This window comes from Dromiciops gliroides, chromosome 4 (genome assembly GCF_019393635.1).
Source record: "Dromiciops gliroides isolate mDroGli1 chromosome 4, mDroGli1.pri, whole genome shotgun sequence".
Lineage (NCBI taxonomy): Eukaryota > Metazoa > Chordata > Mammalia > Microbiotheria > Microbiotheriidae > Dromiciops > Dromiciops gliroides.
This window is the reverse complement of record NC_057864.1, coordinates 459,789,325-459,816,093: the sequence shown is the minus strand read 5'-3', so window position 1 is coordinate 459,816,093 and position 26,769 is coordinate 459,789,325. Positions and strand designations below refer to the sequence as shown.

Here is a 26,769-nt window from a genome sequence, read left to right as displayed (position 1 = left end):
TCTGTTCTGGACGGACAACAGCCTTTCGTTCATTCTCTCCTCCAGATTAAAGATACCAAGTAGGAATCCCAAAAGGAGCAAGCCTCCTAGTAAGGAGTCAGACAGAAGAGTTCAACATTTACATCTCTGTACAAATGATAGCTCCACAGGGCTTTATAAAAAGAGTTCACAAGTCCAACTGTTTGGCTCTTCCTACAACTGGCCAATCTGGAGTAATGCGTATTTGGCCACAAACTCCTCCACCAGCTCGCCTTGCAGCATCTTCATGGCTCTCCAATGGATCTGCCCACAGTTCTCTGGTTTGCCACAAGGGTGGTTCAATTCTTCCTTGATGTAATCCAACCAGAGATCTTAAAAGAAGAACAGTCGGTTACACCTGTGCCTGCACCCTGTGGCAGGCTGCCCCAGGATTGACCTGGCCTCTGGCCTTTGCCAAGAGTTCTGGAGGGCAGAAGAGCTCTTGTCCCTCCTACAAAAGGATGCCCTTAGGCCAAGGGCCTCCTTTTTTAGATATGGTTTCTTTTGCAGTCCGACATATTTTTGGCATTTTTAAAAAACGTGACTCTGGGGCAGCTAGGTGGCGCAGTGGATAAAACACTGGCCCTGGATTCAGGGGGCCAAGGTCAAAGCCAGCCTCAGACACTTGACACTTACTAGCTTCGTGCCCCTGGGCAAGTCACTTAACCCTCATTGCCCAGCCCCCTGCAAAAATGTGACTCTGAGAAGGGGCTCATAGGCTTCTCCAGATTGATGGCCCAAGGGGCTCAGGACACACAAAAGATTTAAGTACAAATCTACCCCTCTCCACAGATAAGTCCCAGAAGGCCAGATTCCAAAAATGGGTTTACAGGAGTCTCCCCAGTCTCATCCTCACCCCCGCCCCATACACACTTCCAATGAAGAAAAGGCTCCTTACCAGAATTCACAGAACCAAACTCTCTCAAGGCTCTCTCATAGTATTCTCTTAAGTTCAACATCTTACAGGTTTCCTAATAAAAGAAGTAGATGAGAGGGCTCAGGACACAGGGCAATCCTTCAGGGGCCTGATTCAGATCACATTATTTTCCTAGAAAAGAAACTGCTCTTTCGGCTACCCTAACTCCCAATTACTTTATCCTAAGCCTGTTTCCTTCTGTTACACTCCCAGGAGAAGCTGATATGTCTCATTACCCACACCTTCATTAACAGAATCCTTTCTTTCCCTTGTCCCTCTCTTTGCTCTGAGGTTGTTTTTGATGTGCAGGCAGGGAGAACCTGCTTTCCCAGGACAGTGACCCTACTAAAACCTTGGTGCTTTTTCTTGCAAATCCAATGACATTCTGGATTCACCAGGGAAACTTCTGTAATGTAATGGACAAGTGAAGTCTGGGTTTTCATAGAAGAGGCTCTCGTAAAGCCAGGCCCTGATTCCCAGGCTTTTCTCCCATGTGTTTTAGCTTCTGATTCTTCTCTTTTGTTGGTTACACCTGCTAACTGTCCACACTGCAAAGGGGCAGGGCCAGGGCCAGGGGACTCAAGGGACCAGCACTGGCTAAGCCTCTTTCCCACTCTCTCTCCCCTGCCCCCATCCCCAAGTAGCTGGGTGACTCTCAGAATAACCAGGAATCAGTGACCAATGCCCCAACTCACATACCTGTTCCTTTTCAATCTGGATCATCCTCCTGAAGAACTGAACTGAAAATGGGCGGTTTTCACGTAAACTAGAGAGAAGAAATGTCTGTTTCTCCCACGTGCCCATCACTGTGGAAGAACCCCATAGTGAACACGGCCCATGGAACAGGTAGCTCAGGAAGCCAGGCTTGCTAGATGAGTTCAGGGCTCAGGCCCAACAACCAATAGCACTGACCACCAGTGTTTCAAATGGGCAGTAACTTCCTATTTGTCACCATACACTTTCCCCACCTGATTCCCACTCTTCTTTGTATCCCCCATTTCTCAGTTTAAAGAGCCAATTTTAAAATTCCTTATTTCGGACCTAGAGTTGTTTTGGGTTTAGCAGAATTTTACCAAAAACCTAGTCTCTCAACTGACAGCTTTGTGCTTGTAGCATCAGCCAAAGGCCCAATTCCCCTCTACCACATATTGCATAATGAGGCCCAAAAGGTCACAAATCACCTTTTTTCAAGAGCAGACATGATAGAGAACTGCAAAGTTTGGTCAAGAGGAGAAGCGCCAGCGAGTGACAGGAAAGGCCACGTGGAGCATCTGGAGGAAGGGTATGTCTAACCTGGTAAAGACTCTTTTGGCCTTCTTGTGGCCACCAGTCCGATAAGCCCAGTCAAGGTATTTCTCTTTCATGATCACAGAGTCAGCAGGGACGGTAGCAAGGAGAGATTTCTGCCATGTGGAAGAAACCAGAAACAGTCTATGTAAGGAAAATTCACAGAAATGTCACCCCAAAGCCAACCCACTAGAGAGCTGGAGGCTTCAGACCACCCAGCGACCAATCAGCCTGTCTGCCAGTGTGCCATGCCCTGTGTGAAGCACTGGGAATATGCAGCAAAAGCCCAAAGGCCCCTCCCTTCTCAGAGCTCACCCTTTAATTAGGGCAGACAACCACCACATGGGGAGGCCACGTGTCCTGAGAGCAGGGACAGGGCTTCAGAGACCCTGGCTAGAACTCTATCCCCCAAACAGAGGAGAAACTGCCCATGGGCGCAGCCCTGCTCCGCCGGGGGATGGCCAAAGAATGGAAGCTGACGTCCTTACTCATGTAAGGACAAACAAACATGGCCAACCCCAGGAGATGGTGAGGCTGCTTCTACAACATAAGGCAAAGCCAGATCAACAGAACCTGAACTGTAGTGACTACAACTATACCTGTACATGCTCCACACAAACGCACACATATACCATGTGGATACACATGTGCATGTGCATACTTAGGTGTACATGTATGTACACACATGCACAAATTCTCCCTCCTCCTCCTCCCTTGCTTCAGGTTCATTTGATAGGTTCAGCATCACTAAGTGTGAAGGGTTTGACCTAAGGTTTGATTTCCAGGACCCTAACTCTCAAGCCAAAGACCTCTTTCCCTCCATGCCTTGTTCTTAGTCTCTGCTGATAATCACTAAGTTTATAAAATGTGCAGAAGCACAAGAAAGGGAAGAGTCATCTGGGCACCACCAATGGCCTCCCCCTTAGACTCATGATGTCGCCCCAGGCCGTACCTGGAAGAGGGCTTCGGTGTCTTCTTCAGCGTGGGCCCCTTCACTCCATTCCACCCACAAACTCCACAAAGGCAAACAATCCTGTGAACAAAAACAGAGAAGAGCAGAGCTCCTGGCAGTGAGTGCCAAACCGCAGGATTTCCAAGACCAGTAATGAGCCAATCAACAAGCAGGTGTTAAGCACCCGCTATGTGCCAGGCAAAGGCAGAGAGAAAAGTCCCTGCACTGAGGGAGCTAAAGTTCCAGCACCTCCGGGACAGGTGGAGTCACCCAGGCTGACAGCCAGTTTCCTAGGGAAGGGGTGGCTTTAGGTAACCCTCCCACCCTGCCGCTGTCTCCACAGAAGCCAAGACCCTCAGGGCAGCCGGCTCACAGACCTGGGCTCTCAGGTGCCGCGTGGCTTCCTCAAAGCGCTCGTCGACCCTGACGTCCTCCAACCTGATCAGCAGCTGCAGCTGCATCTGCCACCTGGTGACCGAGTTCGGGCAGTGGTCCGTCATGGCCAGGGCCACTCCCAGAGCCAGCTCATTCAGGCCCAGGCCCAGCAACAAGTCAAGCTACACAAAAGAGAAGAACACTGAAGATGTAACCCTAGCCAGCTCCATTGTGTCCAAAACTACCATTTAGACAAGAAGCTCGGCTCCCCCTCCCAGCCTGCACAACCTTAACTGGGGGGGCCACCACAAGGGACAGAAAGAAGTCAGATGGGAGTGCCCTCCTCTCTCAACTCTTTGTTGGAGGTGAATAAACAACAAAAAAATGGGAGAAAGAAAGGAAGAGGAGACTCAGATTGGGAAGATGGCTTGCTGAGGAATACTAGAACCAGACCCCTCTCCTCCAAAAACACCAGATAAGCCTGAGAAGCAGCCTAGCAGAGTGACACTGGTGCCGGACCCGGAAGGCCAGAAGACTCGGGAGCCCAGCCACAGGACCCCAGACAGGGGCTAGGAGACAAGGGATGGGAACACCCACAGCCCCCCTCCCTGCTCGGCCCCCAACCAGGGCTGCAGTGGGGCTCCAAGGAGAGGACGTGAGTCAAGCGGCTGTAAACGTAGAAGGGCCAAGCCCAGCAGAGCTAGGCAGAGGACAAAGTGCTCGGTCTGGAGTCAAAGGATACAGGCTCCAACCCAGCTCTGCCACTCACTGTGGGACCCTGCGGGGATCCATCATCTCTCTGGGCCTAAGACCCATCAGCTATAAAACTCCAGGGCAACTCAAATGGCTTCAAAGGCTCCTGCCACCTCGCCCTCCTCCGAGGCCAGGCCTCCGGTCTAATGTCCATCCAATGGACGCCCTACTGTATACTTACTATTGCTTCTAAATAAATACACAGAATACACATATCACACACACATATGCTTTTATATGTACGCATTCATGCACACATGTCTACTAAAAACAAAACACGGCAGTGAAGCAGGACTGCCCCAGAGAGGATGGGGAAGCAGCAGACTCCTGTGGGACAGGACCCTGGGAGCTGGTGTCTGAGCCATGCTGTGCTCCCCCAGGCTTCAATCCCCCCCCAAAGATATCCAAGGACCCAAGCATCCCAAAGTGTTTACAGCATCTGTCTTGTAGCAGCAGCAAAGGAATGGAAACCAAGGGAGGGTCCTTCTTTGGGGGAGTGGCTGAATAAAGGACAGCACAGGCATGCCCTAGAATGAGACTGCTATAAAAAAAGACAAAAGGGCCGGGTTCAGAAAAGCCTGCTAGGACCTGTAGTATCCACAGAGGCAGAGCGAAGGGGACAAAAGCAGACCACCACCAGGAAAACAAAGAACTGAAGACAGGACACAGACTGCAGCCATGTCTAAGACTAACAACTAAGTCCCCAGAGGTGCAACGCGGAGGATGCCGCCTTGCCACCCAGCTCCTGAGAGCGGCCAGACAGGCCGTGAGTTTTGTCTGCTTGGGCATGTTTCTTACAAAGGGAGGGAGACAAAATACATATTTAAGAGAAGACATTTTTTTTAAATGTGCTTAAAAAGAGTGAGAAGTGCTATGACCTAACTAGTCCTCATGCTGTGATGCTTCTCCGGGCCCCCCACCAGGCCTCACCGTACCACACAGGAGCCGCTGAGAGCCCAGCATCACCTGCAGGGCACACCCAGGGCCCAAGAGAAGATCAGCCCCCCTCCTTACCCACTGCTGGTAGAGCTCTTCAGGCAGCAATCTGGCTTCATGGGCCTTCTTGAATACGTCCATGGCCCGCACCTGCCTCTGAAATCACAAGGGCCCAGAGTCCATCATGCAGTCTTGGTGAAAGGGCACAGGACCTTGAATAGGAGCATTTTGCAATATTCCTGACAACTGAGGAAGGGAAGCTACTGCTCCCCCATGATGAAACTGCAGCAGAAATAGAGGGGGAATAGAACATAGAAGAACATAGAAGGGTGGCGAAATGGATGCACAGACAGGCACTTGGCTAAGCACTGGGAATAAAAGAAAACAGGCAACACAATCCCGCCAGTCCTCAGAGGGTTTACATTCTCTTAGGAAGAGACAACACGTAAAAGGGAGTTGGAAAGCAGGTGAAGGAATGTGTTGGGAAGGCATGAAAAGGGCCCAGAAATGGGACAGAAGCCTAGAACGAGGCAAAAGAAAGCCAAGACTGGCCCATGAGAGCCTGGGGTGACTCCAGGGGCACAGTCCGAGGATTCTGTGGGGAAGAGGCATGGATGATGACAAGGTCCTGGGATCCAAGCTCATAGAAAGGGACAACCAGGGCCAGAGCTGCAAGGGACCCCAGAAACCTTCTACAGAGCTCCTCATTTTAGAGAAGAAGAAAACCAGGGCCAGAAGAGCTGCTGGATGTGACCAGGCCAGTGACAGGGGCATTCTAGAAAACAATTTGGAATGGTGCCCCAAACACCAGTACTCTTACATGCATACCACAGCCCAGCGATACCACCACTAGACCCCTACCCCAAAGAGGAAAGAGAGGAAAAGGAGACCTGTATATAAGACTATTTACGGCCACTCTATTTGTGGCACAAAGTCCCAAACCAAGGGGCTGCCTGTCAACTGGCCAAACAAGGGATGGTCTATGAATATAACAGAATTGTTATCCTGTAAGAATTGGAGGGAAAAGGAGCAGCTAGGTGGCGCAGTGGATAGAGCACCAGCCCTGGAGTAAGGAGTACCTGAGTTCATATCTGGCCTCAGACACTTAACACTTACTAGCTGTGTGACCCTGGGCAAGTCACTTAACCCCAATTGCCTCACTAAAAAAAAAAAAAGCAGAATTGGAGGGAATGGTTTCAGAAAAAGCTGGAAAGTTTTGTATGAACTGATTCAAAGTGAAGTGAGCAGAACAAATAGACTAACAACTACATCGTAAAGACAAATAACTCTCAAAGAATTCTGACCCACACAATGACCAGCCACCATGTCAAGGGATCCATGATGAAGCATCCTACCCTCCTCCTCACACAGACGGATGGGCTCATGGTGCAGATTAAGACATACTGGTGCACAAGGCCAACACAGTAATGTTTTGTTTGACTATGCAAGCAGATTACAATGTTTTTATTTTCCCTTTTTTTTCCTAGTGGGAAGGAGAGAAAGTTGACTTTTTTTTGTTTGGTTTGTTTTGTTTTTTATTTGTTTGGTTTTTTGTGGGGCAATGGGGGTTAAGTGGATAAAACAGCAGCCCTATATTCAGGAGGACCTGAGTTCAAATCTGGCCTCAGACACTTGACACTTACTAGCTGTGTGACCCTGGGCAAGTCACTTAACCCTCACTGCCCTGCCAAAAAACAAAAAAAATAAAGGCTAAAGACAATGCCAAAAGACTTAACGGTGGAAAATGCTCTCCACATTCAGAAAAAAGAACTAGCAGCTAGGTGGTGCAGTGGATAGAGCATTGGACCTGGATTCAGGAGGACCTGAGTTCAAATTCAGTCTCAGACACTTGACACTTACTAGCTGTGTGACCCTGGGCAAGTCACTTAACCCCAATTGCCTCACCAAAAAAAAAAAAAAAGAACTATGCAGTCTGAATGCAGATCAAAGCATAATATTTTCACTTTTGTTGTTATTTTTTGTTCTTGTTCTTGTTTTTTTTCTTGCATTTTTTTTCCTTTTGTTCTGATTCTTCTCTTATAACATGCCTAATGTGGAAATATGTTTAATATATTGTAATGTATAGCCTATATCAAATTGCTTGCTGTCCTCAGGAGGGAGGAGGAAAGGGAGAAAAATCTGGAACTCAAAAAAAAATCTTTACATGTAATTGGGAAAACAAAATAAATATAATAAACACACATTTTAAAATAAAGGCTAATTAAATCCTAAAAAAAAAAAGGTGAATGACCTGACCCAAACAACAAGAGTTTTTAAATTATGTTGGTCTGCAAGTCTTATTTAAGGCAACATGGCTGAGAAAAGAGTTATGAAATGGGCAGCCAATTCTCAGAGGCAGGTGGTTCTCCCTCAGGCCTGACCAAGTGACATGATTTGTGCCTTACCTTCTCTCTCAACATCTTGTTATTGGTTTTCCTATTAAAGCGCTCCAAGCAGAAGGTGACATAACACTTCCACATGGCCTCTAGAAAGTCAGAAAGATCATACATTAACTACAACTGTATTTTTTTTAAAGAGAAAGAAAAAGTGGGTCAAAGGCAGTCGAACTTCTGACTGACCTAGAATAAGATACAAGACAGAAGCATCTTCTTGGCTCGTTTATTAACTCATTTAGTTTTGTCTGGTTCAAGGTCTGAGGGCTTCAGGATTTTAACCCTAATTTATTTTGTTTGGTTATATTTGGGTTTATATTGACAAGAAATATTGTGCTGGTTTTATTTGTTCATTTAAACAAAGACAAGAGCACCAATCGGTGAGACCAAATCCTTTGTTCCAACCACAGCTGCTATTTCTTGGCAGAGGAAACCTCAAAGCAGCCCATCACCCCAGTTTTGGGGGCTGGAAATGAAGCATTCCAGTCACACTGCAGAGCTGGGGCTGGGGCAATACCATAGGTTAACTCTATTCAGTATGTACCACTGAACATTATCAAATAGCAAGGACAAATGAAAGGTCTTCCAATGTATTCTAAAACAAAATGCCTACAGCAAAAGGAACATTTTGCCCACAATCTCTTCCCAAACAAGGCCACCGTAATTACTACTGTCCATATCATTCTACAAGCAAAATTCTGGGGAGGAAGGGAGAAGGGAGGAGGTAAGAAGAAGAAAGTGATGGGGAAAGGGAAGGGGGAGGACAAGGAAGAACAAAAGGGAGGGGAAGAAGTAGGCCAGACCCAGAAGTGCTGGTTTGCTGCTTGTTAATTCACTTGGTTCTGTCTGCTTTGTTAAAGGTTGGGTTTTATATGAGATTGTGCCCCCTACTGTACTGTATGCATTTGACTGTTTTTGTTGAATTATTTGCTCCTCCTAAAACATGCCACCAAGAGAGCTTTAGTGTATAGAGACCAGGAAACCTTGGGGTCAGGTCCTGCCTTGACACCCCCTAGAAGAGGAACCATGGGTAAGTTACCAAACCTCAGGGACTCAGTTCCTGAGGGGTGGCTGGGCTGAAGTGGTGAAAAGAGACTTTGCACTGGGAGTTCCTACAAAAATGAAGTCTCCCAGAGGACTAGACCAGGGATGGGTAATTCCAAATGTAACACCCGTCCTTAGCATGGGAGTCACACATAAGGAAGTGGAGTGGAGGGCCCCAGGTCAGTTTGCTGGGACATGTCACACACACACAGTGTGCTCATCATTGAAGGAGATGAAATAAAAATGGACAACGTTTAAAACCTTATAGCCTTAGGATGACCAATTTGGAGCCAAAGAATTTCAAGATCATCCAGTCCACCATTCTCACTTTACAGATGGGAAAACCTATGGCCATTTGGAGGGAAGTGACTTGCCCAAGATGACCCAGGCTGTGAGCGAGTGGCAGACCAGGAATCACGCCCAGGTCTCCTCAGACTCCAAACCCAGCCCTCTCATCCCTCTGACACGTTAAGTCTCCTGGAGGAGCACAGGGTTGGTACCACTCACTGTGGGAGGTCAAACCCATTTCAGGCACAGATCCCAGCATTCATTTCTTGACCATGGCCAGAAAGCCGAACCTGTAGCCAGAGAGTTCAGGGCCTCCTCGTAGACTGCACAAGAGCGCTCCTCTCTCCGGGCAACCTCCGCAGCTTTCCCTTGTTTGGACTCAACTTCTCCAGGCAGCTGGGACTCCAGCTCCAGCTCTCGTCGAGCCACAAAGTCCCAGGTGAGGGGGTCCCCGGCATGCAAAACCTGCAGACTAGAAAAAAGAGTTTTCTCCCACCTGCCCTGTCCTACAGGAGGCCAGGGGGGAAGGAACCTAGCTTGGCTGAGGAGGAAAAGAGGCAGAGGCTGTGGCTCCTGGCGAACCCCAGGCCTACTGGGCAGCACCCCAGAGGACCCATTAACCACCTTAAAACTAGAACTACATTTGGAAACCAAGCATACCCTGGAAAAAGCGTTCAACTGTGCATACCCTTTGACCCAGCAATACCACTGCTAGGTCTATACGCCAAAGAGATCATAAAAAAAGGAAAAGGACCCACATGTACAAAAATACTCATGGCCACTCTTTTTGTGGTGGCAGGAATTGGAAATTGAGGGGATGCCCATCCAATGGGGAATGGCTGAACAAGTTGTGGTCTATGAATGTAATGGAATACTATTGTGCTGTAAGAAACAATGAGTGAGGGCAGCTAGGTTGAACAGTGGATAGAGCACCTGCCCTGGATTCAGGAGGACCTGAGTTCAAATCCGGCCTCAGACACTTAACACTTACTAGCTGTGTGACCTTGGGCAAGTCACTTAACCCCAACTGCCTCACCCCCCAAAAAAATGGAGCCATGCTTGGCCATTACATTTTCACAATTGTTTTGTTGCTGTCCCTCCATTACATTGCTGCAGTCACTGCTTTTAGTGGTCCAGGGGCTAGAGAGCAGGACCTGGTGTCAGAAGGACCTGAGTGTGAATCCTGCCTAGCTTCCTAACCCTGGGCAGACCACTTAACCTTTGGGTGCCTCAGTGTTTTCATCCGTAAAATGGAGAGTACCTGCCTCACAGTCTTAGTGTGAGGATCAAATGAAACAACCCATGTAAAGTGCCATTTTATCAACCCCAGAGCTCTCCACAAATGCCCATGGTGATGCTGCTGATGCTCATTTTCTCTAATTCTAAAATACACACACACACACACACACACACACACACACACACGCACACACACACACACACACACACACACACACACACACACACACACACAGAGCCATCCAAAACCTGCTTTTTCAGGTTTGGCAAACCCCAGAAAAAGACACCCACAATAGGTCCCCCTCCTAGTCTCTCCACTTACTGGTCATAAATCTCTTTCTGAAGCTCTTGTGCAAAAGTGAATAACTTTGCAATTGAGAGTAATGAGAGATGAAATTCAGCACCTAAAAGTAAAAACAACAGAGAAGGAATCAGGGCCCTGTCTCTGCTGGGCTTTGAATTTCTGGTGACTTTCAACTTGTTTGTGTCTTCAGTCCACCCCAAGCATCCAACTCATCTGAGTCTCTTGGCACCGTTCTAGGCACTAAGCACTCAATGCCAGCTGAATGTTTAAGTAGGTGCCAGTAGAGGTGAGCATTTTCTGAGCATGAAGGGGCACACTGCATCACAGGAAAGCCCTGAACTCCGAGCATGAGATGCCACCCGGGCTCCTTTTGCTTGTCCTGGATGTCGTTACAACCAAGGGATTCCTGCTCCCCACTAAAGTAGGAGACGTACCTTTGATTTTACTCACAGCTTCTTTATAAACAATCCGTGCCAAGCCACCATTCAGGATCTCCTCCGGATAATTGAGCTCCTCCTAGAGAGTGTTAGAAACTGCTTGAGGGGGCAGCTAGGTGGCGCAGTGGATAAAGCACTGGCTCTGGATTCAGGAGGACCTGAGTTCAAATCCGGCCTCAGACACTTAACACTTACTAGCTGTGTGACCCTGGGCAAGTCACTTAACCCCCATTGCCCCACAAAAACAAACAAACAAACAAAAAAAAAAAGAAAAAAAAAAAGAAACTGCTTGAGCAGCATAGCAGGAGGAACCGAGACATCGAGTCAGTGGCCTGGCCTCTAACTAGTCAGGGAAACCAAAGGAGATCAAAACTCCTTGGGCCTCAGTTTCCTCAGTTGTAACACAAGGAGGCTGAACAAGATAATCCCTAAGACTCTTTTTAAAAATATTTCCTGTCTCTGATCTGTTCACTTTGGGGACAGGAGAAAGAAACAGCGAAGGCTAGGGGGCAACTAGGTGGCACAGTAGATAAAGCACCAACCCTAGATTCAAGAGGACCCGAGTTCAAATCCGGCCTCAGACACTTGACACTTACTAGCTGGGCAAGTCACTTAACCCTCATCGTCACACACAAAAAAAAAGAAATAAAAGAAATAAAAGAAACAGTGAAAGCTGGACGGGGTGTGGTGTTTTGGGGGGTTTGGTTTTTTGGTTTGGTTTTTTTTTTTGGTGAGGCAATTGGGGTTACGTGACTTGCCTAGGGTCACATAGCTAGTAAGTGTCAAGTGTCTGAGGCTGGATTTGAACTCAGGTCCTCTTGAATCCAGGGTTGGTGCTCTATCCACTGCATCACCTAGCTGCCCCTGGGTGTGTTTTTATCTGCATCATCTCATCCCCTCAACTCTTTAAAATGAAAGGAAATTAAAACAGGTTTTTGGGAGTCTCACTTTAGCCTGTCTTTCCTGAGCAATTTTATTTTTAGTTTGGGTCTTTCTAAAAATCTTAAAAGCACCTGATATGTTTTACCTTCTCTTCCAGTCAGTTTTCAATCATTTCTCAATGTAATCTCCCCTGCACGCCAACATAGGGAACCCTTAGTCCCCTTTTCAGAAAATGTCAAGCAAGGATTTGCTGGGCTGCTGCAGTTAACACCAGCTGTGCTGGGCTCTCTTCCGTGTCTATAACTTTCTAAGTCTATTAACAATCTCAGCTCTGCATGACAAGCAGGAGAAGAGCTCCGCCCCCACCCTGGGCACTTCCACAGGAACACTTTTGTCTCTTCAATAGGAGCAAAGGCCCCAACCTCAGCCAGCTGCCCAGGTTAAGGATCTTACCAAATCCATTTTAGCTTGTTCGAATTCCTGCTTCTCTTTCCTCTGCTTCTCAGCATTCATTAGCTCCATCCTAAAATACTAAAGATGGGGGTGAGAAATAACTTTGGGGGGGAAATACTTTTCCATTCCCCCCCCCAAAATGGATAAAAATAGCACCCACATGACAGCCAAGGTGGCACATGGGTAAACAGAAAATCAAAGCAACAAGTTTTCTCAAGATAGCATGGACCAAGTGCTTGAACCTAATGAGAACTATCAGTAGTGTGACCCTGGAAAAGTCACTCACCCTTAGACTCAGTCATCTAAAAATGGAGATGGTGACAGTTCTACCATCTACCTCACAGGAGGTTCTGAGGATCAGATGAGAGGAGGCACATAAGGCGAAATGCAATCTTTAACCAGTCATTGTATTATCACTGTATTAGAGGACAATCATATGGCTAAATCGATACATTATTTCTTTTTTTTCCTGTTTCCTTTCTTTTATAAACCCTGGGGATTAGCTTGCTTATTTACATCTCTACTTTTTATCTTTTTTTTCTTTCTCAACAAACATTTATTTTATTTTCCATTTACATGTAAGGGTAGTTTTCAATATTCATTTTCATAAGATTTAGAGTTCCAAATTTTTCTCCCTCCCCTCCCTTTCCTCCTCCCTCCACAAGATCGAAATCAGGTTATTTATGTACAATCCACAAGTATTCTTTTTATCAGTTCTTTCTATAGCAGTGCATGGTATGCTTCCTCATTAGTTCCTTGGGATTGTCCTGGATCATTGTACTGCTGAGAGTAGCTAAGTCATTCACAATTGCTCATTGAACAATACTGCTGTCACTATGCACAATGTCCTCCCAGCTCTGCTCACTTCACCATACATCGATGTTCATTAGTCTTTCAAGGTTTTTTCGGGGATCATCCTGTTTGTCATTTCCTATAGCACAAGTCCATTCCACTACAATCATAACACAGCTTTTTCCATCATTCCTTAATTGATGGACATTCCCTTGATTCTCAATTCTTAGCCTCCACCAAGAGTTGCTATAAATATTTTTGTACGATTTTTTCCCCCTTTTCTTTTTCATGATTATTATTGTTAACTGTTTTCCTTCCATCCTATTCCCTTCCCCATGATATTTATTCTATTATCCATCTTCTTTCATCCTATCACTCTTCAAAAGGGATTTGCTTCTGTCTATCCCCTACCTCACTCTGCCCTTCCTTCTTTTGCCCGTCTCTATCCCCTTCCCCTCCTATTTTCCTGCAGGGTTATAGAGATTACTCTACCCAATTGAGTGTGTACATTAGTCCCTCCTTGAGCCAATTCTAATGAGATTGAGGTCTTTGAGCCAATTTTAATGGGTGTTAGACTCATTTACTGCCCAGATTAAATAGATTACTCCACCCAGTTGGGTGTGTCTATTAGTCCCTCCTAGAGGCAGCTCTGCTGAGTTTAAGATCTTTGAGCCTTTTCTGATGAGTGTAAAATTCATTTACTGCCCTGCTCCTCTCCCACCTCTTCCCCCACTCCATAAGCCTTTTCCTGTTACTTTCATGTAGGATTTTCACTTCTGCCCTTCCCCCTCCTCCAATGAATTCCCTTCACCCCTCAATTTAACCCTAAAGATGTAATCAATCTAGCTAAGCGACACAGTGGACAAATCATCACCCCTGGACCCAGGGGGATCCCAGCCAAAACCTGGCCTCAGACACAAGACAGTCGCCCACTGTACGACCCCAGGTACGTCCCCCAGCTCCAATTTTTTTTTTTATGGTTCTCTAGGGTCTTGTATTTGAAAGTCAAATTTGCCATTCAGTTCAGGTCTTTTCATCTTAAATATCTGAAAGTCTTCTTTTTCATTAAAGTCCCATTTTTTCTACTGAAAAATAATGCTGAGTTTTGCTGGGTAGGTGATTCTTGGTTGTAATCTCATTTCCTTTGCCCTTTGGAATATCATATTCCATGCCCTCCGGTCCTTTAATGTAGAAGCTGCTAGATCTTGTGCTATCCTGACTGGGGCTCCACAGTACTTGAATTCTTTCTTTTTGGCAGCTTGCAATATTTTCTCCTTGACCTGAGAGCTCTGGAATTTGGCTATAATATTCCTAGGAGTTTTCCTTTTGGGATCTCTTTCTGGAGGTGGTTGGTGGATTCTTTCAATTTCTATTTTAGCTTCTTCTAGAATTTCAGGGCAATTTTCCCTGAGAATATCTTGGAAGATGGTGTCTAAGCTCTTTCCTTGATCAAAGTTTTCAGGTAGACCAATAATTTTCAGATTATCTCTCCTGGACCTATTTTCCAGGTCAGCAGTTTTTCCCAGAAGATATTTCACATTGCCCTCTATTTTTTTATTCATTTGGATTTGCTTTATTGTGTCTTGGTTTCTCATAAAGTCGCTGGCTTCCATTTGTTCGATCCTAATTCTTAAGTAATTATTTTCATCAGAGAACTTTTGTACCTCCTTTTCCATTTGACTTTTCAAGCTGTTGACTTTTTTCTCATGTCTTTCCTGCATCACCCTCATTTCTCTTTCCATTTTTTCCTCTACCTCTCTAACTTTATCTTCAAAGTCCCTTTTGAGCACCTCTATGGCCTGAGACCAATTCGTATTTTTCTTGGAAGCTTTAGATATAGGGGCCCTGATGTTGACATCTTCCTCTGAGGGCTCCCCTTGGTCTTTCTTGTTACTGAAGAAACTTTCTGTGGTCCTCACCTTTCTCTGTCAGCTCATCTTGCCTTTCTTTTACTTGACTTTTAGCTCCTTAAAGTGGGGCACTGTTTCCAGGCTGCAGTATCCCAAGCTTAAGACGTCCCAGGTGGTATGATTTATGGAGAATCAGGTTCTTCCCTCACCTGGCCTGTTTCCTGGTCCTAGATGACCCCAGACCAACTTGCCAATCAACCAGCTTTGTGTGTTGTGGTTGTTAGCTCCGACGAGCCTGTGCCCCTCCCCAACCTGGGCCACTTCTACTCGAGCCTACCACCTGGTTCTCAGTAGGGTGTAAAATCCAAGTTCTGCCTTAGCACCAACATAGACCCCTGTAGTCTCTCCCCTGCCCAGGGCTCAGCCCATTCACCAGACTGTGAGCTTAGTTCCAGACGACACTGGTGCTTCAGCTGATTCAGAGGCTCTGGGGGGTCTCCTTCTCTGGTGAGGACTTCCTGAGACTGGATCTGTGTCAGGGTGACTGTGGGGTTGGGCCCGACTCCTGTTTCAGCACAGCAACTCCCTCCTTCTGACCTTCCAAGCCATTCTTGGTTAGAAGATGATTTCAGCACATTCTTCTCTGAGTTTTGCTGCTCCAGGCATTTTCCTATGACCTTATTTGGATGTTTTTTGGAGCAATTGTGTCATGAGTTCAGGAGCTCACTGCCTTTCCTCTGCCATCTTGGCTCCGCCCTGGAAGTCTTATACATTATTTCAAACATAAAATGAAATGTATGTATCTCTCTTGTGCTCTGATTTTAAAGACCATGTTGTGGCTTAACGTGATGGCCAATCACCTATAGAAATACCATTATTTGAAAGCACAAAGAAAACAAAGCCAAACATGGACCCCAGGGCAGGCCCAGAAGGGGGCATGAACAAAATTTCAGGTTTTTTTCTTTGCTTGTTAAATGCTAAGGGTTTTGTGTGGCAGTTATTCCATGTTTTATAGGCCTACTTGACTATTGGGGTTTCATTCCCAGTGAAGTTTATAATTAAATATGTGTTAATAACAACAGAAGAATCACTAAACTATGTTCAGGGACTTCAGGAAAAGGTGGTTCAGATGTCGTAATAAGTAAATGTCGGGGCGGCTAGGTGGCGCAGTGGATGGAGTACCTGAGTTCAAATCCGGCCTCATACACCTAACACTTACTAGCTGTGTGACCCTGGGCAAGTCACTTAACCCCAATTGCCTTACTAAAAAAAAAAAAAAGTAAATGTCACACTCACTACAATACAGCTGTGACGGCTATGAGGCCTTTAAGTCAGCCCAAAAACTTCCTTCCCTTTGAGCTAGAGTGCTTTGAAAAACCACTGATGAACTGAGCCCTGCTGGCTGGATGGTATGCAGCCTTCCAGACAGCCTGAATTCAGGTTCTAGTCAGCCTAATGCCCCAGCATAGGGAGAAACTCCCCAACAACCCAGGGATTCGTTTATTCAGTGAGCATCTGGACATGGGCATCCTGTGCATCCTGAAAGAGGAAATCATAAGCAGAGCAGGGTGTGGTTCAAAGAGGAAAGAGAAAGGAAAAGCAGAGGAGGGAGCGGTCCAAGAAGGAAGGAGAAAAAGAGCAGAGAGGGAAAGAGGAGATGAGGATGACTGGGCACACCCTCTCTTTCCTGCTGGGGGGGGCGTGGGGGGGGGCAAGCTCCCGGGCCCTCTGAGCTATACAGCAGGACTGGTCCCATCTCTGCCCTGACCTGGGGTCAGCACCAGCCTAAGGGACAGCTCTTCGGTCCCCAATTCAGCTCTGAGCCAGCCTTTCAGCACCAGTGATAGGGCTCTCCTGAGATCTTTTTTTTTTCCTCACCAGGAACATGGGTTTTGTTTTTTAAATATTTTGATCAATCTGCTCCTTTGTAATTCTACATAGTGTCCTGCTACACCTCGGGGTTATTTGTTTTAAGCAGAGGCTCCATTTTAAGGATGTGGCTACATCAAGAATAAAACAACCCACCTAATTAACAGACATCGTTAATACACAGACTTTATGCCTGACCCCCAGCCAAGGCATACTCACTTCTTGGTAAAGTTTGGGAGACTCTGGGTGGAAACGCAGCGCCCGCAGGAAGAGATGCCTGGCACTCTCTGAAGAGAGGCAATCCTCCATCTCCCATTTGGCTGCCATGATCCACAAAGCTGTCCAGGAGAGAGCCAGAAAGCAAACCAGATTCCATTGCTGATCATCAACAGCAGCTCCCAACACCATTAAGAAATCCATTTAAATCCTTTCATCGCTTATAGTGATAATCTTAGCAGACTTCAATACTAATCAAGCCAACCACCAAGTTAAAAACAAATTCTCTGCCCAAAACAAAATGTGGTTCTTTAAAATCTAGGTCAGTTATTTAAACCCTACAGGACTGTCCCAAGCAGAAGTCTGAGAGTCCAATAGGGATCCCTCCAAAATCCAGCCCCCTTATGTTTGCCTACAATCATTAAAGCCCTTGGAGGTGGCAGAGGCAGGCCAGGCCTCCTTCCCTTCCTACTGTAGTTGGGCCACAGAGGTCCATCAGCTCCCCCAGCCCAGCACACGGTCACTTCTAAACATATTCTTAAAACTAACATGAAAAAAGAGTCCTAATTCACCATACCTGGTTTGTTTGGATGAATGGCCAACAAGGAAGAGAATAGCTTACTAATGTGGGTTTTGTTATTCTGTAAGAGACAAGAAAAGTAATTCTCCTTTAAGCACAAAGAATTATTGTTCCTCCCCAGTCTTGGCCTGATCAGCCCCACCACTTACTGAGGCCCGTGAACACCAGAGATGCTCATGATGAGCCCTCACAGACCAATTATCTTCTGCTGGACTCCTGGGGGTCAGGATCCCCGAGCAGTCTTGAAACTCTAACTAAGGATAATCTAAACACACCAACTCAAATGATAAAACAAGGCCATAAAAAATAAGTGACATGGGGGCAGCTAGGTAGCACAGTGGATAGAGCACTGGCCCTGGATTCAGGAGGACCTGAGTTCAAATCCAGCCTCAGACACTTGACACTTACTAGCTGTGTGACCCTGGGCAAGTCACTTAATCTTCATTTCCCCGAAAAAAAATTAAATAAAATTTTTAAAAGTGACATTTACAAAGCCCAAGTGCGCAAAGCACTTTATACATACAAGGGGTTCCCAAAGTCTTACTACTATTTTAAACAATCAACACTTTTAAACTGCAAAGCTGACCAAAACTGTATTATTTCATGTGCTCCTCCAACCCTAGGAGGTAAGTGCTCCATTTCACAGAAAAACTGAGGCTGCGAGGCCTCAAAGAGTCACAAAGACAGTAGGCGTCTGAGGTGGAATGAAATCATGCCTTATGTTCCAATCATCCCAGAGCAAATCAAAGCTACATTCCAACTTCCTGACCTTCATTTATGCCAGTTCTTAAGCTTTTTGGCACCATGGATTGATTCCTTTGGCAACTGTCCAGGGAAGCCTATGTGCCCTTTCTCAGAGTCATGTTTTTAAATGCATAAAATTGGAATGACTGGAATGATGCCACCTACTGGAGACTTACTATGGGAAAGCTCCACCATGAGGAAAATACCTCAGAGGGCAAGGCCATGTGGCTTTTCCTTGGTGTCAGGAAGTGACGTTTGCTCATGGGTGCTGTCTATCAAGGCTACCAGCCAATCAACTTGAGGAGTCTCCTATTTTCTGGGAGGGGACAGGAAGGAGGAAAGAGGGCCTGCGCAGAGAGCTCAGTCTCTTTTGGGTTCCTGACTTGATGGTGGTGGTGGCGGCAGAGGACTTCACAGGAAATTTGAGGAAAGATAGGAATGCCAGGCTGTTGGAATTCTGTTCTCAATCTTTCTCTTTCTATTTTTCAATAAACCCTTAAAAACCTAAACTCGTTTTATCAGTGATTTCAGTCAGTTTCCCCCAAAACTGGGGGAACAGATTAGAATCCACATTTAGAATCTTTTTTTTTTTTTTTAGTGAGGCAATTGGGGTTAAGTGACTTGCCCAGAGTCACACAGCTAGTGTCAAGTGTCCTGAGGCCGGATTTGAACTCAGGTACTCCCGACTCCAGGGCCGGTGCTCTATCCACTGCGCCACCTAGCTGCCCCCCACATTTAGAAATCTTTAATTACAGTTTGGTGACCATGAAGGGATTCGAACCCTCAATCTTCTGATCTGAAGTCAAAATGCATAGAATTACAAAGGAAATTAATGATATTGAAATATTGTGATCAAAACAGTTTTAAAACCCAAACTCACAAACTCCATGGTCAAAACCCCAATTTATTTTTTTTTGGGGGGGGGTTGTTTGTTGTTGTTTTTTTGCAGGGCAATGAGGGTTAAGTGACTTGCCCAGGGTCACACAGCTAGTAAGTGTCAAGTGTCTGAGGCTGGCTTTGAACTCAGGTCCTCCCGAATCCAGGGCCAGTGCTTTATCCACTGCGCCACCTAGCTGACCCCAATTTATTTTTTAAAAAAGAGAGATAGTTTTCTGACCACTAGGATGGTAGGATTCTGAAATTCTGTGTCCACCTTGTATTTTAGCTGCGGGGGGGGTGGGGGGTGCACTCTATGGGACAGGAGCAACAGGCTCAGTCATCAAAAGACTTGGGGGTACCAGTCTGTGCTTTGGCACTAAGCAGCCACAGGAGCTTGGACAGGTCATTTACCCTCTCTCCTCATGGAAGCTTTCTCAACTATAAAATGGGGATAATTATACTTCCTACTACCCACCTCCCAAGGCTGTGGGGAGGAAAGTGCTCTATCAACTCCTGAGAGCTGTAGCCAGGTGGGCCATGCAACATCACCAAATACTGTGTCCCAGAGAGCTGTCTGGCCTGTATTCCCCCAGGCTCTAGGGGCAGGGCCTGCGTCTGATTCTAGCTGTCTATCGTCCAGCACAGTGAGCTCTGCTCAAAAGATGTACTTCATGTTTCTTCAGCTAAGTGATAGTAATTTCTTCTCAACCTTCGTCAAAATCATGGGGCTCTCCAACCACATAGATGGCCTGGGAATAGGGAGACAGTCTAAAAGGAAAGAAAGGGAAGGAAAGAAAGGGGAGGGAGAGAAGGAAAAATAAGTCCTACTCACCCATTTCTTACAAAAGGCTATGTGAGAAATCCAGAGCTGAATATCTTCCTATGGGAAATACATAACAGAAACTACAGTCTTTATCTGTATTTCATATAGTCACAGTATATTTTTAAAAGCTTCATCTTTCATTTTCACATCCCCTTCATTTCCAAATACATCCCTCCCCTTGTCCTAACCAAAAAGACAATCCTCAAAGACAGAAAGAAGGCCTCTGTTCCCCTCTTCAACATCACTTCACTATGGGGGGGAAGAACGACTGCTCATTACCCACAAGCCCCTCAGACATGAGCCTGGAGCTCACTTTTGTTTATCAAACATGGATGTCCTTCACTTTAGCAAAAGGTAACACAGTACAGCAAAGAAAGCTCTAAATCTGGGGTCAGAGGACATGGGTTCCAATCCCACCCCTGCCCCTAACTAGCTGGGGAAAGTCCCCAGGGAAATCCTTTTCCCCTTTCTGTAAAAGGATCAGGTGAAGCAAGACCAGCTCCTCTCCACCAAAGCAGGCTGAAATTTATTCCAAACAGAGGCCATCACCTAACCCCCTCATCTTACAAAAGGAGGAGAAACTTGCCCAAGCAATTCTATGGAAAGCCCCAACCTTCAGAGCTGGACAGGGCTGAGAGTCGGTCCAAGCCCTCATTTCACAGAGAAGGGAACCTAGGACTAGGGCAGGGCAGGGAGGCCATGGCAGAGGAGACTCGAATTCAGCTCTGCTGACTGCCAGCGACCATGGCCAGCCTTCCCGCCCTGGCTACTTGGGTTCTCACCCAACAGCTACTCACTGCCCCACTTTTAGAAATCTGCATGGGAGAAGTCATGGTCTGCATTCCCCCCTGCCCCAAACCCCTCCCCATTCCCCAACTCAGTGGATGATAAACAGAGAGAGAATAAACATAAGTCAGTTGGTTTTCATAAAACACCAGAAATGTGCCTGGATACGGGAAGGAGTCACCGCAAGGAGACCCACGTGGGGCAGCACTTGCCAGGCCACCGTGAGGTGCACAAACCCTCACACACTTTACCTGCCACCATGCACAAAACCCCAAACCTACTGACCTTCCATTTCGACGTAGCTCGACGGAAGAGGTTCTGTATTCTGTCCACAATGGAAAACTCGATCTCCTCCTTCTTAAACATGTATCTGGTGCGCTGAGGACCGAAAGGCAAAGCTTCACCTCGGGGATGGACCCCACAGCCCCCCATCATCCCAGACACCCACCTCAAAGTGGATTCTGCTGCTGCTCAACTTCTCCACAGCCCAGCCCTCCCTCCCCCACCCAGTCCAGGCCCTGCTTACCCCCTCCTTCAATTACTGTGATTAACAGCCTGCCCTAATGAGGCCCAGGCCCAAATTGTCACACACACCCCCCAGGGCCTCTTGGTCTGCATTTCTTAAGCTCTTGGGGAGCATGGGCCCTTGGGAAGTTGGGCAAGCCCCTGGACCCTTTTATCAGCATGTTTTTACATTCATAAAATAAAATACAGAGAAGAGCAAAGGGAACCAACTCCACTGAAATGAGCTTGTCAAAGTGTTTAAAAGAACAAGTTTCACAAACTCAGCTTGAGAGCTCCTCCTCTTTCCCTCCCAGCACAGAGGCCCCCACCTGACCTTCCAGCATTCTCCATAAGCCACCCTCCTTCAAGAGCTCAACACCCCAAGGCCTTCACGAATGCCCTCCCTCTCTCAAGTTCATCCCTCCCCATCCTCCTTCTCTGGGAGATTCCCTGCCCCACCCATAACATATGCACACACACCTATGTACATGTATGTAGGCCTGTGTACGTGTATGTAGGCATACATGCTCATGCACAGACATGCATGCAGATAGGTACACGCATGCACACACACCCAGTTGTAGTATCTGCTCCCTTCTCCATTTTCTTTGTACTATATTTACTGTGTTCATTGCCCCCTCCCCCCAACTCGCCCCATACATAAGCTCCTTGCAAATAGGACTGGTTTTCTTGGTGGCTCTGTATCCTCAGCCTCTAGAACAGGGCCTTGTAGACAGTAAGCACTTAATATTTGTTGAATTAAGTGAATGGCATTAAAAATGGACATTTGTGGGTTTAAAAGACTTCCCATCATCTGGTCCTATTACATCCAACCCAGAAACAGCTTGTTCCACCCACCTGGCAGTGCAGCCTGCCCCCCCAGACAGAAGTTACCCTCTGCATTAACAGTTCAACAAATGTCAAGCAAACTGAACCAAATGTGGCATGTTCCCTTTCTACATGGTCCATTTAGTAAACCAAGTGCCCTGTGTCTATAGCTAGCAGAATGCCCAAACAGAATGTCTGCTACCGGCTCTATCTTGGCTATTGAGAGGCCAAGGAAACCCCCACCTCACCTCACTCACATCTGCCCTGATGTAACACGGCCAACACTTAAAAGGTCAAGAGGAATAGTTTAACAAACCCATGGGGGAGGATTAAAGTCATTAACATTTCTCCTATAGTATTTAGGTCTAAAAGCACCCAAACCAAGCAGCCTAACAGCATGTTACATTGTGTTGGTGTCTCCCTCCCCACCTCCCCAATTCTGGAAATGCATTCACTTACCACTCTTCTTTTCCTGATAAGTTCCAGAAGATTGATCTCATACTACGGGAAAGAAACAACACAGCACGTCAGAATGGGAACAGAGAGAACAGTAGCACAACTGTGAACTTTCCAAGGAGAAAGAGATGAATATAGCTGGAGAGCTAAACACTGCAGATAAGGCCTAGCAGCTGTAAAAAATCAAGGCCTAGGGTAATCAAGGATTGCCGACTGTCAATGTACACAATTTACAGCCATAATAAGTCTTAGAAAGACCAGGAATTCAGCAGACTACACCCAGAGTTAAATATACGCCTACAGAATTCAATCAAACACAATCAGTGGACAGCACTTCTAACATCAAGAAAGCTGGTTCTGATTAAATTCATGACTAAGAATCAGACAGTACCTCAGGGGGCAATAGCTCAAGCTTCCCAATTCACTGCAAACCCCTTGGCTTCTGACTATGCCTGGAAGTCTGAGCCCCTTCTCTAAGGAGCCTATTTTATCACTAGAGGGCTCATAGAAGAAAAAATGAAGGAAGATCCAGAATCTGACTCCAGGTCACCTCCACATGCTGATCCTAAGGTGTGCCAGAAGAAACTGAGGCCCTAGGATGTGAACTGCTTTGCAAGGTCACAGACCTAGGAAGCATCTGAGGCAGAATTTGAACCCATACTCTCTGACACCAAAGCCAATACTCATTGATTCCAGCAGTCCACACTGTATTCCCTCCCAAGTTCTTTTCTTCCTGAGGCTCTACACTTCCTGATCCCTTAATAGGTTCTCATATATGACAGTTTCAAGATCTTTAATCCTTTCATTCCTCTGTCTTTGTTTCACGGGGCTGGTGTCCCTTTTAAGATGTGGAGCCTAGGACTGAATGTTATTAAAGGCCTTACTGAAAATAAGAGTCACTAAATCCTTATTCACCTGGTCAACCCTTCTTGTTGCCCCATCAAAAAAAGAAAATAATTCTATAAATATGTTTTACCTTTTCCTCTTTTTTTGTTTGTTTGTTTTTGGTGGGGTAATGAGGGTTAAGTGATTTGCCCAGGGTCACACAGCTAGTATGCGTCAAGTGTCTGAGGCCATATTTGAACTCAGGTCCTCCTGTATCCAGGGTCTGTGCTTTATCCACTGTGGCACCCAGCTGCCCCCAAGAAAATAATTCTAGGTGGACAAGACAGTCTCAATGAAAGCATATGCTTGCTATCTGCTAGTAAGATTTGCTTTTCTAAATATTCCAGGTTAGGTATTTAAAATTCCATTCTACAAAAGTAGGCATGGTTGCCAAGCTCACCCATCATTAGTTAACTGAAAAAGGAACAGAATTTCGGGGAAGAAGTGATCATCAAACAATCCACTCACTTGGATATAATTGATAAAGTCTTCCTTAAAAAGAGCTCTTCTTTGTACTTTGTATTCCAGTGCTGAGGCCTTCTTAATGACAGCCCTAGGGGAAAAAAACAGCTTTAAAAAAAACCCTGTGAAAAAGGCAGACTACATAAGCAGCTGAGCTTTTTAAATGTTTTAAAACCACAACACAGCAACAGCTAAAACATCTTCACTGTCAGAGGCTTCCCAGGCAACACAAGGCAAAAAATGAATGTGGGGTTTGTGCGCCTGGGTCTCTCCTCCCTCTAGTCCATCTCCCATTCCATTGGTTGCCAGTATCTTCCTAGAACTCAAGTCTAACCAAGTTACCTCCTTACTCAGTGAACTGCAGTGGCTCCCTACTACCCCCAGGATTAAATATAAAATCTTTAAAGCCCTGCACAATGCGCCCCTTCCTACCTTTCCAGGCTTCTTACTCTGCTCTCCTCCACTTACTCTACAATGCAGCAGCTCTGGCCTTGTTGGGCTCACACAATACTCCCATCGCCCACCTCCAGGCTCTTACTTGAAATGCCCTCCCAGGGGCTGACAGTTAGCAGGTACTATGTAAATACGTGTTTACTGACTGACGGCCTCCAAAGCTATCCTGTTTTCCTTCAATCCCACCGTCTCCAGGCCTTTTTCTGGTACTCCCTCCCACTTGGCTAGTGTGTTCTCTCCAAGGCTGCCTCCCATTTACATCCTATTAATTGTCTGCATGTTGTCTCCTACATTGGAATGTAGGCTCCTTGAGGGCAAGGTCTATTTCTTTGGAATGCTTCCCGGTGCTTAGCACAGGGCCTGACCCATAGTAGCAAACAGTTAGGAAAATGCCTCATCTACCCTTTCTATGCAATTTGGACATAGCTGTCCACACACCGTCTCCCCATCATTAGACCTTATGCTCCTTGAACGGCCGAGCCTGCTTCTGTCTTTCTCTGTGTCAATTACCAGGGCTTCAGCATACAGCAGGCGCTTAATAAATGCCTCATCTATCCCTCCCAGATCTCATTCGTACATAGTTCTTGGCACACTATCCCATTAGATCGGAAGGTCTTTGAGAAGTCTTCGCATCTATTCCCAGGGTTTAGCACAGACTGGCATACAGCTGAGGTTTATAAGTGCTTGCTGATTTAGACGAAGATGAGGATGAAGGCAGGCAGCATCCTCTAAGTCCCACGAGCAGCTCCATCCTCCATCCCTCCTCCCCCTGGCGGGGTAAGCAAGGCTCCCCTAGCACCTGTGGGTAGAGCCTGAGGACTCACTGACAGCTCCCCATCTACAGACCCGGAGCCTCCCTGACACCAGGGGGCGCCGCCACCAGCAGAGGGCGTGGCGCGGGGCAGCCGGGGGCAGGCCGGCGGGATGCCAGGGGCGCCCACTGCCCCGGAGCCCCCGCGCGCGGGGCCTCCACGAGGCCAGGATGCCGCCCACACCACCTCCCTCCCCGAGCAGCAAACGTGGCGTCGGCGGCCGCACGTGGCCCGCCTCCCGCGTCCGCCGCTCCCTCCGGGACACCTCCCACCTAAACCGTGGCGAACTCACTTAATCTCCTTGCGCGTGAAGAGCCCGACCCGCTCCAGCTGCAGCAGCTCGGGAAGCCGATCCTCGATGTGCTGCTCGATGATCTCCGCCATGGTCCCCACTCACGGATTAGAGGAGGAAAGCGGTACAGGCGACTGCGCGCGTGCGCAGAGCCTCTCCCGGAAGGGCTCTCCGACCTTTGCCCTCCGACCTGCCAGGCGAGCACGTGGTTCGTCGCTTCCCCGCCCTCCGAAGAAGAACCCGGGCTCGCTCGCTACCGCGCTGGTTATTTCTGCCGCTACAGCGTGGAGGAAGTCTGCAGACGCGGGGGAGGAGCACCCTGCGGAGGGGGCGGGACTTGTGAGACCCTGGGCGCAGGCGCAAAGACAAGGCGGGGAGGCGTGCTTAGGTGAAGAAACAAAGTTTAAAAGTCCCATTGAACGCTCACGGACCAATCAATCTACGAGCATGTTTTTAAAAACTTTTTTTTAATTAACTTTTAATTTTCAGTTAACAATGACATTTGTTTCAATTAAAAGATTTTTTAATTTATTTTTAATTAAGGATTAATTTTAATTTTTTTCACTTACGCATTTTTATACTATTTTTCCACCTTAATTTTTTTAATTAACAAAATTTATTTTTAACTTTTTTCAACTGACGAGCTTTTAATTTTTATTTCAATTAGCAAGCATTTCTTTTCAAACTTACTTTTAAGGTAAGCATTTTTAACTCTAAAACATTTTTAACTTCATTTAAAAAGCATTCTTAAACTTTTCAACAAACAGATTTTTAAACTTTTCAACTAACAAGCATTTTACACTTTTATTTTTTAAACTTCTTTTTCAATTAACAGTTTTAAACTTTTATTTCAATTTGAGTTTTAAAACTAAGGATTTTTAACTTTTAAAAAAAATTTTAAATAAGCACTTTATCTCCCAACCCCCAAAACAAAAGAAAAAAAAACGTAAGGAATATGGCTAGCCAAGCAAGACAAATTCATTCATTGACTTTTTAGATATTTATTTTTTACTTGATGTTGAGAATTTCTCAGCTTAGTTTCCCCGAGAAGCAGAAAGAATCCTTCCCCATTCACAGACTAAAAGTCAACTAGACCATCTAAACTGAATGGGAAAGAAGTTTATTAGTTACATAAGGGAAACTAGGTTTATATATTGTTTCAGCTCCACTTAGACTACACAGCCAAACAGCAGGATCCTGGGTGGGTAAATGAAGCACAATGTACCAATAAGGTGTAATGTTCCCTCATTTGCTCCCTTAT

General features: G+C 46.4%; 1 protein-coding gene across 1 annotated transcript; it reads right to left on the bottom strand.

Moving 5' to 3' along the window:
* Positions 1-4: 4 nt before the first annotated feature.
* UTP6 (UTP6 small subunit processome component) lies at positions 5-25,693 on the bottom strand. Its single transcript, XM_043963239.1, has 19 exons — positions 25,509-25,693; positions 23,958-24,042; positions 22,608-22,649; positions 21,102-21,194; positions 20,040-20,087; positions 17,582-17,645; positions 17,008-17,126; positions 12,278-12,355; positions 10,940-11,021; positions 10,524-10,605; positions 9,253-9,434; positions 7,643-7,722; positions 5,316-5,393; positions 3,551-3,730; positions 3,174-3,254; positions 2,228-2,337; positions 1,634-1,700; positions 917-989; positions 5-350 (listed from the first exon to the last, which is right to left on the bottom strand). Exons 1-19 carry the CDS (start codon positions 25,598-25,600, stop codon positions 193-195), a joined length of 1,794 nt encoding a protein of 597 aa, XP_043819174.1. The 5' UTR covers positions 25,601-25,693; the 3' UTR covers positions 5-192.
* Positions 25,694-26,769: the final 1,076 nt, after the last annotated feature.

Excerpts from the sequence above, each read along its gene's own strand:
- UTP6 (XM_043963239.1), bottom strand. The coding sequence starts at position 25,600 with ATGGCGGAGATCATCGAGCAGCACATCGAGGATCGGCTTCCCGAGCTG. Across the intron at positions 22,650-23,957 it reads ACTTTATCAATTATATCCAA|TATGAGATCAATCTTCTGGA; the intron begins GTGAGTGGATTG and ends TCTTTCCCGTAG. Across the intron at positions 990-1,633 it reads TCCAGATTGAAAAGGAACAG|GAAACCTGTAAGATGTTGAA; the intron begins GTATGTGAGTTG and ends TTCTTTTATTAG.